Source organism: Trachurus japonicus, chromosome 4, assembly GCF_045865225.1.
Source record: "Trachurus japonicus isolate A0001 chromosome 4, Traja_1.0".
NCBI classification, from domain to species: Eukaryota; Metazoa; Chordata; class Actinopteri; order Carangiformes; family Carangidae; genus Trachurus; species Trachurus japonicus.
In genome coordinates this window covers 6,850,514-6,866,658 of record NC_140910.1, presented here as the reverse complement: position 1 = coordinate 6,866,658, position 16,145 = coordinate 6,850,514, and the positions used below count along the sequence as shown (strand labels likewise).

Here is a 16,145-nt window from a genome sequence, read left to right as displayed (position 1 = left end):
GTCATTCACACATAAACCTTTTGGTTTGTTGTGTTAATCCTGTCTTCAGCGTGGGGTTTGGTGTATGTGGATCACACATAGTTCAACATAGCATTATTTCTAATCTTAGAGATTCCTTGTATTCACCCTGTTGCTTCTCCTGCTGGTTCTCTTACCTCGCATCCTGAAGGTGATGATTCTCTGTTAGTGAGGCTGAAAAAAAAATCAAAATAGAAACCTTTGGTACTGGTGCAACATTATATATCCTGTTTCACTTTTTCTCGGTTTGAATTGTATACGCTCTCCTTTACTGTACTTGTACCAAGTGAATAATAATAACTTTATTTGTATAGAACCTTTTATACACAAAAGTACCACTCAAAGTACTTTTAAAGGCAATAAAACAGGAGCAAACAGATACAGTAGGATCAATACATTTAACAGCAGACATAAAAAAATATATTGAATCAGATTTAGAATTGGAAAGTAAAGAAGATAGAATTCAATAAAAACTGGTTTAGGGATAAAATACACTAACATGAATGGATTTCATATGACTGAAGAGCCATACACTCCTAAGTCCAGCCGGGAGTTATGCACAGCAGTGTATAGTTAATCATGGAGGGCCTGTCGTCAATAATTAACATTTCCTTATCTGTAAAAATGGGAAAGCATCAAGCTACCTGAGCTCAGAAAACAGTGTGTTGACCAAGGAAGAAAGAGATAAAAGCAGAAAATGTTGTGACAGACTCCTGACCTGCGGACCTCACTGGTCAGACAGAGGGGTGTGCTCAGAGGGGCTTTTACTTCATCCAACTCCACGGCCCATTGTGATTTTACTGCACCTTTCGCACTGTTGGAAACATGTCGTCCGTCTCCGTTCCTCCACCAAAATGCCTGCAGAAACCACTGGCTGTTCCTCATCGTCACATGTTTGGACCTGGACCTTCAAATGTTCCTCCTCGCATCTTGGATGCTGGGGCCAGTCCTGTCATTGGACACATGCACCCAGAGATATTTGAGGTGACACTGTATTTAATACGATGCAGAATTTCCAAGAAGAGACTGTGATAATCTGTGTGTTGAGGACAGATTTTAACTGCCTTTCTGGTGCATAATGCATATAATGGTATAATAATACAACACCGGCTGATTCCACATAATTATGCCTTTTTGATACCTAAAGACTGTATTTGCCTCATATTTTGTACTTTGTACTCAATGGTATTTATTTAGCAAACACGCTTGTGTGATCCTGTATGCACTCGCTTGTGAGAGTGCATTGAATGTATTATTCTGTTCCTTAGATAAACACTTATGTATTTTCAATGATATCTTCTTAAAAATGACTAAACCAGTAATCAGAGTTATTTCTAGCTTGATTGTACAGATCTAAAGGGCTACAGGTGTCCACACTCAGTCTGTTGCTTTGTAGAGGCAAATGGCAAATCGCACAGTACAGATTTCTCAACATCCGTCTCTCACCAGAACATTTTCCCTTTACATTACAGATAATGAACGACATCAAGAGTGGGATCCAGTACATGTTTCAGACTCACAACAGTATGACTTTGGCTGTGAGCGGCACCGGCCACACTGCCATGGAGTGTGCCATCTTCAACACGGTGGAGCCTGGGGAGAGTGTGCTGACTGCTGTCAACGGCATATGGGGAGAGAGAGCGGCAGATATGGCAGAGAGGATAGGTTCTCTAAAATAATGTGTCACCTATCAAACGATGGAATAACAATCCTGAGGAAGTCATGACTGAGTACCATGTGTGTCAATCCAACAGGGGCCAGAGTCAGCACCATAGTGGCACCTCCTGGAGGCTACTTAACCAATGCAGAGATTGAGCAGGTACTGTGTCTTAACTGTGTCTTTTTTAATTACCAATTGCTGTCAAAGCTGCAGTCTGAGTGCTTCCACTGTCACCTCACTGCAGGCCTTATCAAAGCACAGGCCGGTCCTGTTCTTCCTCGCACACGGAGAATCCTCCACAGGCGTCTTGCATCCTTTAGATGGCATCGGACAGCTGTGTCACAAGTAAGACGCAACGTCCAACAGCTCTGTCCTCATCACATCTGGAACAAAAGATAAGCAGATGTGTTATGATTTGTGCCTGCAGGTATGACTGCCTGTTTCTCGTAGACTCTGTGGCTTCGATGGGAGGAGCTCCTCTATACATGGACGAGCAAGGTTTAGTCTTCATTCAATCCTGCCAAATGCAGCTGATGAAAACATTGAATGTGTCCATATTGTGCAACATTATCTGTTTGGATTACACCAAGAAAAAGATTCTTGTGAATGTCTGTATTGACAGGGATAGACATCCTTTACACGGGCTCTCAAAAGGTTCTGAATGCACCGCCGGGTACAGCACCCATCTCCTTCAGTGAGAGAGCCTGGTGAGAGCTGTATACACCTCACATGCCTGCAAGTAATGGATTAAGATTTGGTTTTACAGTGGCTTTAAACTGAATTTGTCCACAGCCAGAAGATATTCAACCGGAGGACAAAGCCTGTGTCATTCTTTTTGGATTTGAGCTGGCTCGCAAACTACTGGGGATGTGATGGCAAGCCGTCAAGAGTGTAAGACGTTTTTGTCTCCTGCAGAAAGGGAACTGATCACATTTCCAACACTGGTTTCATTTTTAGCCGCACGTTGCATAATTCCTGTACATTGCTCTGTCCCGTTGGTTTCCTCTCGCAGGTATCACCACACAGGTCCAGTCACTGCCTTCTACTCTCTGAGGGAGAGCCTGGCGGTCCTTGTTGAAGAGGTGGGACATGTTACAATCTAATATTTTGATTTTTACGTTTCGTCTGGAGCTGCAACAGTTCTGTATAGGTAGCCACTGATCAGTTACAGCAGAGACAAAAAATATATATACCAGTCCACCTCTCTATCCTTATCAATATTAACAAACTATTGATAATGGTAATATACAGGCAAATTAAACTTTACAAGATGAACATGTTGAGACTGGATTCCAATGATATTCCCATCAGCCTTAGTTGTAGCATGATAAAGCAAAAATGTTACTATGATAATTTAAGATGGACAACATTGTAAACATTTCACCTGTTACACATCAGAATGATTACATGTCACTCTGAGCATGTTAACTTAGTATTAGTATCCAAGCTTGGAGCCAAAGCGTGGCTCACAGAGCTGTAGATTCAGTGTTACAAGAATTTCATATACAAAATGGAAGTATATAGGTTATGTATAAATGGTCAGTTGCTCAATATTTTGTTTGTTTTAACGATTGTTGTTTTTATGTTTTTCTCTGAAGGGTCTGGAGAAGTCGTGGGAAAGACATGGGAAAGTGGCAGAATATTTCCACGCTGGTCTAGAAAGCATGGGTCTCAAACTATTTGTCAAGGAAAAGGTCAGTTACAAGTTTTAATGCCATGTGATGTGTGATGTGATTTTTCTATTACAACACTTGGTGGAATTTACACAGTCATTCATGCAGCTGTTTAGGGTGAAACGGTAATGCACAAGTCTGATGTAAATGGTTGTTACAGAAAGCAAGACTGCCCACAGTGACCACTATTGTTGCTCCTCATGGATATGACTGGAAAGAGATCACAAGCTACATCATGAAAACACACAACCTGGAAATATCTGGAGGGCTCGGACCATCTGTCGGTTTGGTAAGAGATTGTGCGCCTACAGTATGTACGCTCCTCTTTATCACTAGATGTTCCTTAAGTCCTGTGATGTTTTTTGTCTCTTCAGGTGTTGCGTGTGGGGTTGATGGGATGTAACAGCAGCAAGGCCAATGTTGACATGGTGCTGGCAGCCCTGAAAGACGCTCTGAAACACTGCCACAAGAGCAAAGTGTGAGATGTTGCTGTTGGATGATGCAGCAATAAGCCTGGACCAGCACTAGCATCATAAACAAGAGACTGTGTGAAATAAAAAATAAAAAAAGTGATAATTCTCTGTCTTGTGCAGCTCATTCTTTCATTAATGGAAAGACTAATAGTGCTGTAGTACCACCAGCCTATGATCTAAGCCTTTACCCTTTATTTTTGGTATAAACACACAATAACAATTTATTTGACATAATGGTATTCCACTCCAAATTATTATGTCAAATAATATTCAGTCCCCTTTCCTTTCTACCTGTATCTTTCCATCAGTGGGTTTTCTAAATAACCACAAACATATTTTATAATATCCAAAACATAATTTAACTAATAATTTAACTAGGGAAGAATAATCTGGCTCTTACTTAATTTCATCCTATAACTATACATCCCATAAATAACCTACGAAATAATTCAAAATCTAAAGAAATTTTGAGTCCAATTGTCAAATGTTGTCTCCCACATGAGCACTCTGGTCAGCACCACTTTACAGTCAAAAGTGTGTGTAGCCTACACTACTGCAGTCAGGTTAGATTTGGATTTAGGATTTGGATTTATATGTTATGATTTAGATTGGCTAATGTAAATAATATAGACTTGAATTTCAGATTGTTTTTTTTATTTTTCTTAGCTAGGCCTAAATAGGAAATTTGACAATATTCAAAAAATAGGCTACTGGCTATCAGGGTTGCCAACTCTCACGCATCTGGCGTGTGTCACACGCTTTTAGGTCCTGTCTCACGCTCTCACGCCACTCAAACAATTCTCACGCCAAAATCAAGCGATTTGGCAAAAAAAAAAATTAAAGCAAGCTTTGGCACTCATCAATAGGCTCTCTGATTGGTGTGCGCGATGCTTATCCGCGTGTCGATTGGACGGCTGCTCAAGCCTGTGATCACAGCACAGTAGGACGGGGAGTTGTCGATCCGCGACCCCCCACCCCTCCACCAACAGCGGCACGGTGTTGAAGCCTGGACCCGACTTGGTCCGAATCCGATGGCCAAAAAAAAGAGGGAGAGAGCGAAGCCCGAGACACAACCTGACCTGACCGAGTTATGTTTTCAGACTGAACGCGGCTGGAACTGACGCCTGCGGTCGGGCTGGTTGGGCCAGTCCGTTGAAAACTATAAAATCAAGATGCAGACTGGGTAGCACAAAAGTACAGCCAGGCAGCTCAGTCCAGAGAGCAGAGGAGAGAGAGACAGCGCAGCAACAGGTGTGTGTGTGTGTGTGTGTGTGTACGTCTGTGTGTACGTGTGTGCGCAACTGCGCATGCATGCACGTGGGCCATACCTGCAAACTCCGAATGGGAATGTAGATAATGTTTATTACAGAAGAGAAACACACATTTCAGGACCTGACTTGTATCATCAGGCTGTAGTAGAAGACTGAAAATCACAGGACGTCTGTTCTGTCCTTTCATATATTAATAGGCTCAATAGGCTGGTCCAGGCCAAAAGCCAGAGCTCCCCACTAGACCAGTTTCATACACTCCAGCCATACAATGATAGGAACCACAGATCTGCTTTTTTCCCTCTTATCTGAAGCAAATGTTGTGTTTTCCCTTTATTTTCTTCTCAGAGTACACCAGAATGCTTCAAATACATGTTAAAATCACAATTTTTCCTGGGGGGGTGCCCCCAGACCCCCCTAGAGGGATATACGTATTTTGTCACCTATTACACCTCTAGCCTACTCAGTTTGCAGGTATAGTGTGTGTGTGTGTGTGTGTGTGTGTGTGTGTGTGTGTGAGTGAGAGAGAGAGAGAGAGAGAGAGAGAGAGACAGAAAAACTACAATAAACATAACTATTATTATTATTATTATAGACAACCCCCCCCCCCCCCGCCAACAGAATCTCACTCCAGCCCAGGACCAAAAGTTGGCAACCCTGTGGCTATACAAGTGAGTTTTTACATTTGAAACCCTGTGGCACATTTGAAAACAAAACATTTTGAAAACTGATAAAACGTACCTTGGTCGTCGACCGTGGTCCTATTAAATGCATACTTTAACAAGGTAAATTAGAGTTCACCATCGTGAATCTATTAATCTGATGTATTTTCCATTTAAATAAAGTTTCAATAAAATAAAAAAAAGAAACACAGGAAGCGCGTCATGACTTCACTTCCTTGTTTTCGTTAAGGCGCCAAATAGTGAGCAGGTTTGGTCTGCGGTAGGCTAATGCACCAAAAGTTGGATGCTAACCGCCGTAAAAAAGAAGGAAGAGGAAGGAGAACAAGTTTGGTCTGTCTGCTCCTCTTGGTGTCTGTACAAACCTCACGGCGGCTCCGGGGCACGGTCTGCGACATGGCGAGTAAAAGAGGAGCGCTCATCGTGCTGGAGGGGGTGGACAAAGCCGGGAAGACGACGCAGTGTGGCAAACTGCTCAAGGCGCTACAGCAGAGCGGCCGGCCCGCAGAGATGATGAGGTTCCCGGGTAAGTAGGGAGACTGTCCGGCTCTTTGTGCCGTTATCATGCTCTGAGTGTTACTGCCAGTCCCTGAGCAGGTAGGCTATGTAGTGTAGGCGAGACCTCTCATTACCTGGTGTGTTTGTATGTCGGTGCAGACAGGACCACGACGATCGGACAGCTGATCAGCGCCTACCTGGAGAGGAAGAGCGACCTGGAGGACCACACCGTGCACCTGCTGTTCTCTGCCAACCGCTGGGAGCTGGTGTAAGACCCCGTCTTTACTGTGGAGAAATACATGACACTCTAGTTTTAAAATGTCACAGCGGGAATAGCACAGGTGTGTTAAATTACATTAATGACGGCTGTTTTCCACCTGTGCTCCTCCTGCTGTCACAGGTGTCTGAAATGTCAAATGAGGTCACTTGACCCAAATAGTAAAATGTCGTGTATGCACCACAGTTAACTTTTGGTTTCAGGCATGTCCAACCTATTCCACAAAGGGCCGGTGTGGCTGCTGGTTTTCTTTCCAACCAAGCAGCAGCTCACCAGACTTGATTGGTCAAACTGTGTGCTCTTGATTTGTTGGAACAAAAGCCTGCAGCCACAAGGAGGAATAGTTTGGACATGCCCGGAAAACATACACTGCTGTGCTGTCTTCCCGGTTCCGCCTTGCTCTACCCACAGTGACACAGGTGAAACAGGCCCAGTGACTACTCAGACACACCTGGATTAATCAGTTTGTCCAATAATGTAAGACAGGAAACAAAGGAGCAGCATTTAGGAAGTAGTAAAGCTGTGCATAGAGTCCATTTGTTATTAGTAGCTCAGTGAATATTTTGCATTTTGCGTGTTCATTTTCCGTTTTATTTCAGTTCAGTGGACAATAAAGTAGTAGTAGAGTCTGTGTTGAAGGTGGAGTTAAATGGAGAAAAATTATAGAAAAAAATATTAGTATATTGTCCTCCAGTGGTCAGAGCCACCAACAGGCTGGGGCAGTGGGAACACATTACAGACAACATACTCAAGAACACATTTTGCCTTTTTATGAGATGCTTGGATAGCAACAAAAAAAAAAAATCATGAAATCACCAGCCATGTTGGCACACAACTGACAGTTCTCTACACTGTGGGGGAGGGACCTGGATATTCTAACGTAGCCTGAAAAAATGACTGTCATCCACAGACCTTCAATAAAGAAGAAGCTGGAGCAAGGTACCACTCTGATCGTAGACAGATATGCCTTCTCTGGAGCTGCTTTCACCAGCGCCAAGCCGGTGAGTCTTTTTGTAGCCCCTTCAAACTCTGCACTCGTCAGACGGTATCATCATGTGGGTTGTTGAAGGTGCAACAGCTAACTTGACTTGCTCCGTCTTCTCCAGGGGTTCAGTCTGGACTGGTGCAAGCAGCCTGACGTGGGACTGCCGAAGCCGGACCTCGTCATGTTCCTGCAGCTCAACCCAGACCAGGCTGCCCTCAGAGGCCAGTTTGGAGGGGAGAGATACGAGACCAGCGTTTTCCAAAAAGAGGTCAAACACAAATTTGACCAACTGATGAAGGATAACTCAGTGAACTGGCAGGTAAGAGTTTATTCCCAGGTGACATGTAAAGTAAGATTAAACTCATTTTACCTAATATGATGTGATCTTAATTGTCTGTTCCAGGTAATTGATGCTTCTCAGAGTATTGAGGATGTGCACAAGGCCATCACCGACCACACCTTTAATACCATCAACACAGCTCAGTGCAAGCCACTTGGAGAGCTGTGGAAGTGACTCAACCAAGTTACATGTGTATGATGCAAGATTTAGTTATTTGTACATTATTTTGTACATTATTTTCTGCTATAATAACTAAATTATACTTTTGCACACTTGATGTTTTTTAGCCCACTTGCCAAACTGGTAATCTGTGATTGAAGAGAGATTCAGTTGTGAAATATCAGATTTTGATTTTATTTTTAGTTACTTACAAGTCTATTCTTTCACCAGTCTATATATTGTTTTGATGAAATAAATAATCTTCAAATGAACTAGTGTACATGATCAGTCTTGGCAAGGATACTTTGCATGGATAATTAATACAACTTCTGCAGATTTGACTAAATTTGGTTTCATTACAGGCTGTTACAGACTTCAGTTATTAGTGACAAACTGCGCAAGCCATGGGCATTATGAACCATTGTGTTCTATACAACAGAAAACTGTTATGGCAATTTTACTTATGGAGTCAGGGAAAGGCACCATATCACTTCAGAATAAACATTTAAAGTGTTAAGACTCAAATGGAAACATGTGTGTGAAGATGTGCATACAGAATTTATCCTGAGCTCCTGCTACGGCTTCCACCAGGCAGTCTCAATGTTGGATACAGAGCAATCAGAGGTTGAAGAACACTGTGTGACACACTGACTACACCATCGGAGCTGGACTGGCTCAAGAGGTCTCCAAATAATGTTCCTCCACTCAGGCTTCCCTTCTGATAGAGAAGAGACACAATCCCTCGCCTACTGTCGAGAACAGTAAATCATTGTTCATATGTTCCTCACAGGGAGAGGATCTCAAACTCTTCGTCCTCTGAATCAAAGAACCGTTCCAACCGGTCTGAGTCCGAGAAATCTGCGAAGAAAAGGGCATTGGCACAAAAAGGAAAAATAATTAGCTTTCATTAACCAATATTTTTGACATGAAACACAGATGTGCAGCGTGTTTACCAGGTGTAAGGTTCAGGGCATCCACGCTGACCAAGTGAGAGGGCTGACTGTCTACCAGTTCAAACATGGGCAGGCCTCCTCTTTTGCAGGACAGCTAGACGAGGAGAACATTTCATCATTTCATTTACAGATTCCGCCCAACAGGAAAATTATGCTTCATTTGGACGAGTCAGAGGGAACAACAGAAGAGCAGTGTTCACACACAGACACAGACATACCCTTCTTATGCGCATACACCAGTCATCAAACTCGTCCTCTGTTCTGCAGAAGAAACCCTGGCAGAAACCAGAAAAAACAATTGGCTATGGAACATCTGACCATAAAGTTTTCTGCCTGCTCACAATCACGATTAACAATGGGCTTTAGTCTGGGATACAAAAGCTCTGTGCTGTAAAAATCCCCCCCTGCCATTCCTACCGCTGCGATGGATGGGTCCAGTTCACAGATGTGCATACGACAGGGTGGGTGCTGACAATGGTACGTCTCATCGGGGACCTGGCCGTCTTCGCACGGCTCGACTGCAGGCTGTGTGGTGTGTGGGTCTAAGTAGATGAGTTCCTCTCCTGAAGAAGAAAACAAACAATGGCGTGATCAGAAGCAGATTGGACGTGTCAAAATAAAATTAATATGGTGAGCATGAGTTTGCTTGGGTGGGTGAGTAGGTTGGGTGTTTATTTCACAAACACAGAGACCAGACATACCGACATAACCAATGAAGTAATGGGCACTGTTGGGTTTTCCCCCAATAACACCCAGGGACTGAGGCAGCATGAAGCATTGCTGTAAAAAGAGACAAGAGGGTTTATCTCACCCCAGCTGTAGCTGAATTTGCCTCAGTGTTCATTTAAGCACCAGTTGTTTTACATTTTCCCCCCCAATTTATAACAAACCACACTTTACATTCATCCCAACAATTTTTTCCTTCTTCTGGACTAAGTTGAATGGTAATTTTTCAACCCACAAGAGATTTTTTTTCTTTAAGGTCAATAAGAACAACCTGTAAACACGACACTGACATAATCACTTTATGAAGGCGATACGGTGAGCTTGTTAGAAAAACACTTCCAGCTAAACATGGCACGACATCAGCTGGAGTCACGTTTTTAGAAGGACTGTAAAAAATATTCAAAATTTGATTACGTGATTAAATGGTTTGCAAGTGCCACTGTGGCTGTCTGCCTGCCTGCCTCACCGTGTGGACCTGCACTGACTTTAGATGAAATGTAGGTCAGCATCTGTGTGGTAATGATGGCAGATACTGTAGTCCACAACCCAACTGGGCCACAGAGAGAGTGCTTTAGATCCTGAGCAACATCAAAAAGCAGCTTTGTAATATTGTGCAACCTTGACAGCAAGGTGTGCAGGCTACAGAAGCTACAGTTAGCCTCACCTTTCACTACAGCACCAGCAACCTGAGGGAAACTCTCAATAAGCACCTGTACAAGTGGCTCAAACATGTCTTGCTGTATTGGTCTGCACTGTTACAGTCATTTTATCAAAAATATACACAATAAAATGGTTCAAACCTGAGTGTGTGTTTCTAGCCACCTCAAACAAACCCGAGTGTGTACAAGTGGCTATGTTATACATGTATACAATATTGATTATAGCTGCTTTAAGGCATGTAGACACTCCAGTGTCCACTGTGGACAACACTGCAGTGTCTTGAGCTGTGGGCAGCACTTTTTATGAAAGGCCAATTTAACCAGTGTCTGTATTGATGCTTATCATTCAGTTGTCATCAACTAAGAGGCAGACAAGACAACATCAAGACCGTGTTCCCAGACAAGACTATATTTGGAGCCAAACACAAACCAGGAGCTGTGAGCAGTCAGTGCAACTGATGACCACTTGCTGTAGTATGTGCCATGTCTGTGTATAAACCACAATCACATCATGATAGAGATCTGCCAAAGTGTTTGAGAGCACAGACTTTTTGTCCTAAGTATGTTGCTGTAGTAAGGTAATGCACACAGACTAATTTGAAGCCTGTACTACACATCACTAATTTAACTTTGAAAACAAGTAGAGTAAAATCACTTTTGTCATTTAAAGTCCCTAATATCCCATAGTGCCCTTCAGGAGACTGAGTAATAATCACTTGAATGTACAGTATGAATATACACACACACACATGCGTCTCACCTTGAGGGTTTCAATGTAGGCCTCATTTATATCACTCAGGCCCAGCCTGAGGGGGATGAGCAGTACCAGAGGTTTCCACAGAGCCGTCTCCTCCTCAGCCAGGGCACATGCCCCCTCCAGGCAGCCGTTGAGCTCCCCCACCCCCTCTGCTTCTCCTGCAACGTCCAGCCAGGGCATACAGAGACGCTCTGCAGACAAACAAGTAAAACACAAAAAATCACTGAGGGAATAGAATGTCACACAGTAGAGTATACACCACTGCTCTAGATCCAGATCAATATCTGGATCCAGAGAAATCCTTGAGAAATCGATGAGTCCAGAATCTTACAGAGTTCAGGACACTGATTCCTGGATCTGCCACTTTCTCCTGATTACTGTAGCACCAAATTTAGTTTTAATTTAATATTTGTAATTGTTTCCCTGCCCCATGCACCATCTCAAAAAGGTTCAGTACTTTTTTGTGTGATCCTACAGACAAACCAATAAACAGAGGGGTGAGAACATGAGTTCCTCAGTGGATGTAATTAGTATTTTCAGCAAAACAAGAAAAACATGACTGGGTTTCCCTTAGTCATCTATGATAAGAAAACTACACTGAGCCAGATTAGCATGAGGTTATGCAGTACACTCAAGACGTGCTTCGGAATGAAGTACTGACACTGAACACTCAAGTATTTCATTTTTCACTCTCTGCACAGTCCACAGTTTAACCAGTGACATCTGAACTGCTTATGCTAATGAATGACAACAGGAAAAACTCTCCAACACAGAGCTGCAAACACAGCTGCACTCACTGATCTCCTCGATGACCACAGTGTTGTCCATCGCCACGTGTACCACTGATCTGCTCCACGTATCAAACACTGCCAGCTTCCTGAGGAGGACAGCACATACAAACAGTCACACATTTGGCCTTTGGATCCAATTTGAGTAAATATTTTACATCTTTGGATTAATTGTTTGACAGTGTGGAGTTGATACATGGTGAGTGAGTCAGTAAAATAGGATGCAATACAAACAACTGTCTGTGTCTGAACCAGACTGACTGATCATCTCATCTACAGAAGAAGAGTTATACACTGACATTGTCCAGCGTCAATACAAAGATGTATTTTCTTAGATTCAATGAATATATGAATATAAAAGCAATTGATATAAACAGTGCTACCACTGTAGTGTCACTCTGTGAAACTACCGCTATTGGGTAGTGTCACAGAGTAATGTTTTTATAAGTGCATCCTGGTTGTTTGTTTTGTGCTTGAGCACAAATATTTTGAGAAGAGGGAAATGCATTTCATTTTCATGGGATACACTGAATACATATAGTTTCAGGGCACTGTTAATCTTTGAGTTATGGTGCAGAAATGCCAATAATTCATAGTTCCAGCTTCTTGTGTGTTTTATATGACTGTAACCTGAATATCTTTGGGTGCTGGACAAAGCTAAAACAAACCATTTCAAGACTTGGGTATTTTTCACATGCATAAACATACTTAAATGTACTTACTTAAGAACCTGGGCAACTGTGTTTGGTCCATACCACTGGCCTATAGGCTTTCCCTCGCCAACTCCCATTTGGGCTGCAGCATTTAAAAACATAAGAACAACAGTATGCAAAGTGTTCGAGGGCTGCCTGAGTGAGCTCTTGATATAATTGGAAGGGTCTGACAGTGGCTACTCACCAATTTGATGGATGGAATAATAGCTGTCTTTTTTGTCAATGAAGGCGTTGAGAATACTGATGTACTCTTCTCTTTGTTTCTGGTCTCTGGCCCATCTCCAGTCTGTGAACAAAAGACCAGTTATTGAGCCCGTGTAAAACACGCTCTGTTTTGCTATAGTCTACTTACTGGAGAAGAGCTGTTTGTGTCACACGGCCATAGAATCTGGTTTTTATCTCTATCTATCAATAAAACACAGATATATTGCATTGCACTTTGATAGGTTGTCTCACCTCTGCCTAAATGTCTACACACCAAGGCCTCCCCTAGGATCATCTGTCCGCACCGTAACATACATCCCCATCCTGTATCTGATGTTGGTCCTGTCCCACCTGGAACACATTCAAGCATGACCACAGGATCCCTTCAGTCAAGTGAAAACCCAGATGACTCGTCAACAAGACACAGATTTGTTGTCTTCACTTACCAATGGGTGGGAAGTTTTTCCTGTATGTGAACCACAGTCGTGAAGTGACATCTGATAAAATATCATCTTTCTCTGTATGGAGAAGCAGAAAGGGCCATCTTAAAATACACCCAAGAAGGAAAGTGTACACTTGCTAATATAACTATACTGCCCAGTCCTACCTGTGAGTGCATTGTATTCTTTCCCTAAGATCCACACAGGCTCCGAGGTCTCAGGAAAATCTTCAAACTCTCCAAAGCGAAGTGTGTCGTATGTCAAGGTTGCTGCAAAAGACAACATGTGTCAATGGTCAGCATTTTGACAGTTGTGGGGGAGGAATTGCTCATGGTTGTGTTGTTGATGAGCAGCAACTTGTGGAGTTTCCATTAATATGATAGGAATTCAAGGTAAAATAGAGTGTTAGTGTACACCTGTCTGCAAAGTATGTAGCATTTTAAACCCCCTGCTTCTTTAGATTACCCTGGGTCATATTTTGAGTGACTTACAAACGAACGGGCAGTGTTATGGCATCTTTTTAAACTTAACAACCATTAGGCTATATAATTGCTGCTTCCTTGTGGTCTCCAAGCTAAACCAGATGACATCACTATGAGATCATTAGGGTTATTTTCCCCTTAACAGAGGACACATATAAATAATGTATAATAAAGACATCAAATCAAACAGTGTTTGAAAAAAGTCTCAATAATGCAATAGGCTGTTGATATAAATATGTACGCAGGTAGGTGGTTTTAAGAGATTGTAACACCAAAAGGCAATCCAAGAAACGACTGTGTTCTCTGACTGAAACTTGGCACAACAGTAATGGACACCATGAAATGGCACAGTTCTTCTCAGGACAGAAAAAAAAACATTTTGGCCAACTGGTGCATTTTTGATAACGATAAAGGGATATTCACAGATTGAAACTTCAAAAAACAAAACAGGTTTGACACCTCTTTCCAACAGGCAGGGACAGCTTATCAGACACGGTGGAACAACCTCATTTTCATCATTGGGAGCTCTCCAAACTGGAGAGATAACATTGATCTCTGTGAGACGACTGTGCAACACAGAAAAGAGATACTACAAATATTAAAAGTGTCGCCTCAATTTCACATCAGTTGGTTGCAGTAAACCAACTCCACATCACATGGTCACACTAAACAAACATACTGACCTACCATGGAGACCACAAAGTACTTTTGTTGACACTACACTGCATAAAAAGAAACGACCAGTGTTATTCCTCAGGTCGGTGGCCAGCTTGTTTTGGTGAATAAGAGGCTGTAGCTCCTTGTCTGCATTGCTACAGATGGTCGTTACTTTCCTGTACCTGTGTGTTTTTGGTTAGGTTAGGCCTAAACCTTAATCATCCCTGAGGGGAAATGCATTTGTCACAGCAACATAATATAAAGAGAAACATGACATTATTAATAATAAATAAATATATATCATTAACTATATAAAACCGTACGTAATATAGAATACATAATAATACTTAAAAATACTGTGCTCCCCGCTTGCTGGATAAAAAAATAACAGGCTAAAAGGGCTCGATGGTAGACAAAAATGATAAAAGTTGTTTGAAAGTGTAAGGGGTACAAGTGCTCCAGCTGATAATGACGACAGGAACAGGAACAACGGCGTCACAACACCACATTACTGACTGTCTGGAGCTGTTAAAAAGTCTGACTGCCACTGGGATAAAACCAGGGAAGTTGGAATTGGCCTTTCCAACTTTTGCCGAACTAGTTTTGATGCTGGTTATTAAGTTTGCATAAATAAATAAGAAAGGCTGCTGTGGAACATGTCAAAACATGTAAGACCACCGTTATGTCATCTACACAACAAACAGACGTGGAGAGTTGAAGCAGCCTCCTACGTGTCAGTGACTTGGCTCTGACACAGGAAGCTGTGATTTGCAGGTTTGTAGCAGCTAGCGTTAAACAACGAGAGGGTGAGTTTCCAGCCGAAACAAAGGCAAACACAGTCAAAAGTCTGCTCGCTTCTTCTGTGTGTCAGCACGAGTCTAGCGTCATACCACACAGTTTTCTCCTGACTAACTACATTCCCAGCGCAACCAGTAGCGTAGCATGACTGATACGATGGTGACAGTGCATCGACTGGGATGTTCGTTTTGGGCGTAACATAACGTTAGCACAAACAGTCAAACTAAGGACGGGAGGCGGGTTAAATTTCAACACCAACATGTTGTCATTAACGCAAATTAAATGTGAGTAGTGCACAGGAAGTTATGCGGCTATACAGCGGACTGTCAAAGCGGGGAAACCACCACACTTGGCAATAACAGCAGGCTAACGTTAGCTAGTAGTTAGCTTTAGTCATCACTTTAGCAGGCTAACGTCACCGAGGCTACAAAGCAACACGGGTCTGTGTTGGAGTGGCAGCTGAAACATGGCAATCCTGTCACGACAGAGCGGGAGACATGCTACCAGGCATGACGCAGCAATGCTCTGGTTGTGTTGTAGCTAGGCTATCTTGCTAGGGGAGAGAAAAACACTTATTTTCGCTCTAAAATCTCGTTTACCTGCATCCATCCCGACGGTCTTCACCCTATCTTGTTTGTTGTTCTCTGCTCTCCAACCCGCTGGACCAATGGGAAGAGGATTCTGCTGAGGAATTCCAAAAGAGGCGGGACATCTGTCTACACACCCAATAAGGAGCGGGAGGAGGGGCTATTCAGCCCTAGCCAATCAGTGGTGGCTGACGTATCCATTCCCGATGACAACTGTTTACGGGTGCAATTCAGATGGTGCAGATGTGCAGAGGTTTGATAACCATGCAAATTTGACCATGAAGCAGAAACTTTTATTATTTCCCCCCATACAGACGGGTTGGGATGCTGCTGAAGCAGACTTCAGAAGT

General features: G+C 42.7%; 3 protein-coding genes across 4 annotated transcripts; 2 read left to right on the top strand and 1 right to left on the bottom strand.

The window, feature by feature from the left end:
• Positions 1-626: 626 nt before the first annotated feature.
• On the top strand, positions 627-3,932 carry agxta (alanine--glyoxylate and serine--pyruvate aminotransferase a). The gene is made up of 11 exons (XM_085773566.1): positions 627-1,002; positions 1,491-1,683; positions 1,773-1,837; positions 1,923-2,023; positions 2,106-2,176; positions 2,301-2,385; positions 2,471-2,569; positions 2,691-2,760; positions 3,277-3,372; positions 3,512-3,640; positions 3,726-3,932. The coding sequence occupies exons 1-11, from the start codon at positions 844-846 to the stop codon at positions 3,831-3,833; spliced, it is 1,176 nt and encodes a 391-aa protein (XP_085629692.1). The 5' UTR covers positions 627-843; the 3' UTR covers positions 3,834-3,932.
• Positions 3,933-6,054: 2,122 nt separating this feature from the next.
• dtymk (deoxythymidylate kinase (thymidylate kinase)) lies at positions 6,055-8,158 on the top strand. The gene is made up of 5 exons (XM_085773565.1): positions 6,055-6,298; positions 6,430-6,538; positions 7,458-7,548; positions 7,654-7,851; positions 7,936-8,158. Exons 1-5 carry the CDS (start codon positions 6,169-6,171, stop codon positions 8,044-8,046), a joined length of 639 nt encoding a protein of 212 aa, XP_085629691.1. The 5' UTR covers positions 6,055-6,168; the 3' UTR covers positions 8,047-8,158.
• A 47-nt stretch (positions 8,159-8,205) lies between these two features.
• On the bottom strand, positions 8,206-15,869 carry atg4b (autophagy related 4B, cysteine peptidase). Of its 2 annotated transcripts, none has more exons than XR_015035695.1 (13): positions 15,808-15,869; positions 13,439-13,540; positions 13,278-13,349; positions 13,084-13,182; positions 12,812-12,913; positions 12,637-12,709; positions 11,924-12,003; positions 11,130-11,317; positions 9,686-9,764; positions 9,402-9,547; positions 9,203-9,245; positions 8,985-9,078; positions 8,206-8,889 (listed from the first exon to the last, which is right to left on the bottom strand). XR_015035695.1 is itself a non-coding variant. In XM_085773564.1 (13 exons), the coding sequence occupies exons 1-13, from the start codon at positions 15,815-15,817 to the stop codon at positions 8,816-8,818; spliced, it is 1,176 nt and encodes a 391-aa protein (XP_085629690.1). In that variant the 5' UTR covers positions 15,818-15,869; the 3' UTR covers positions 8,206-8,815. The 2 variants fall into 2 exon arrangements, 1 of the variants encoding a protein (XP_085629690.1); XM_085773564.1 differs by having other exon boundaries at positions 9,203-9,259.
• Between the last annotated feature and the right edge of the window lie 276 nt (positions 15,870-16,145).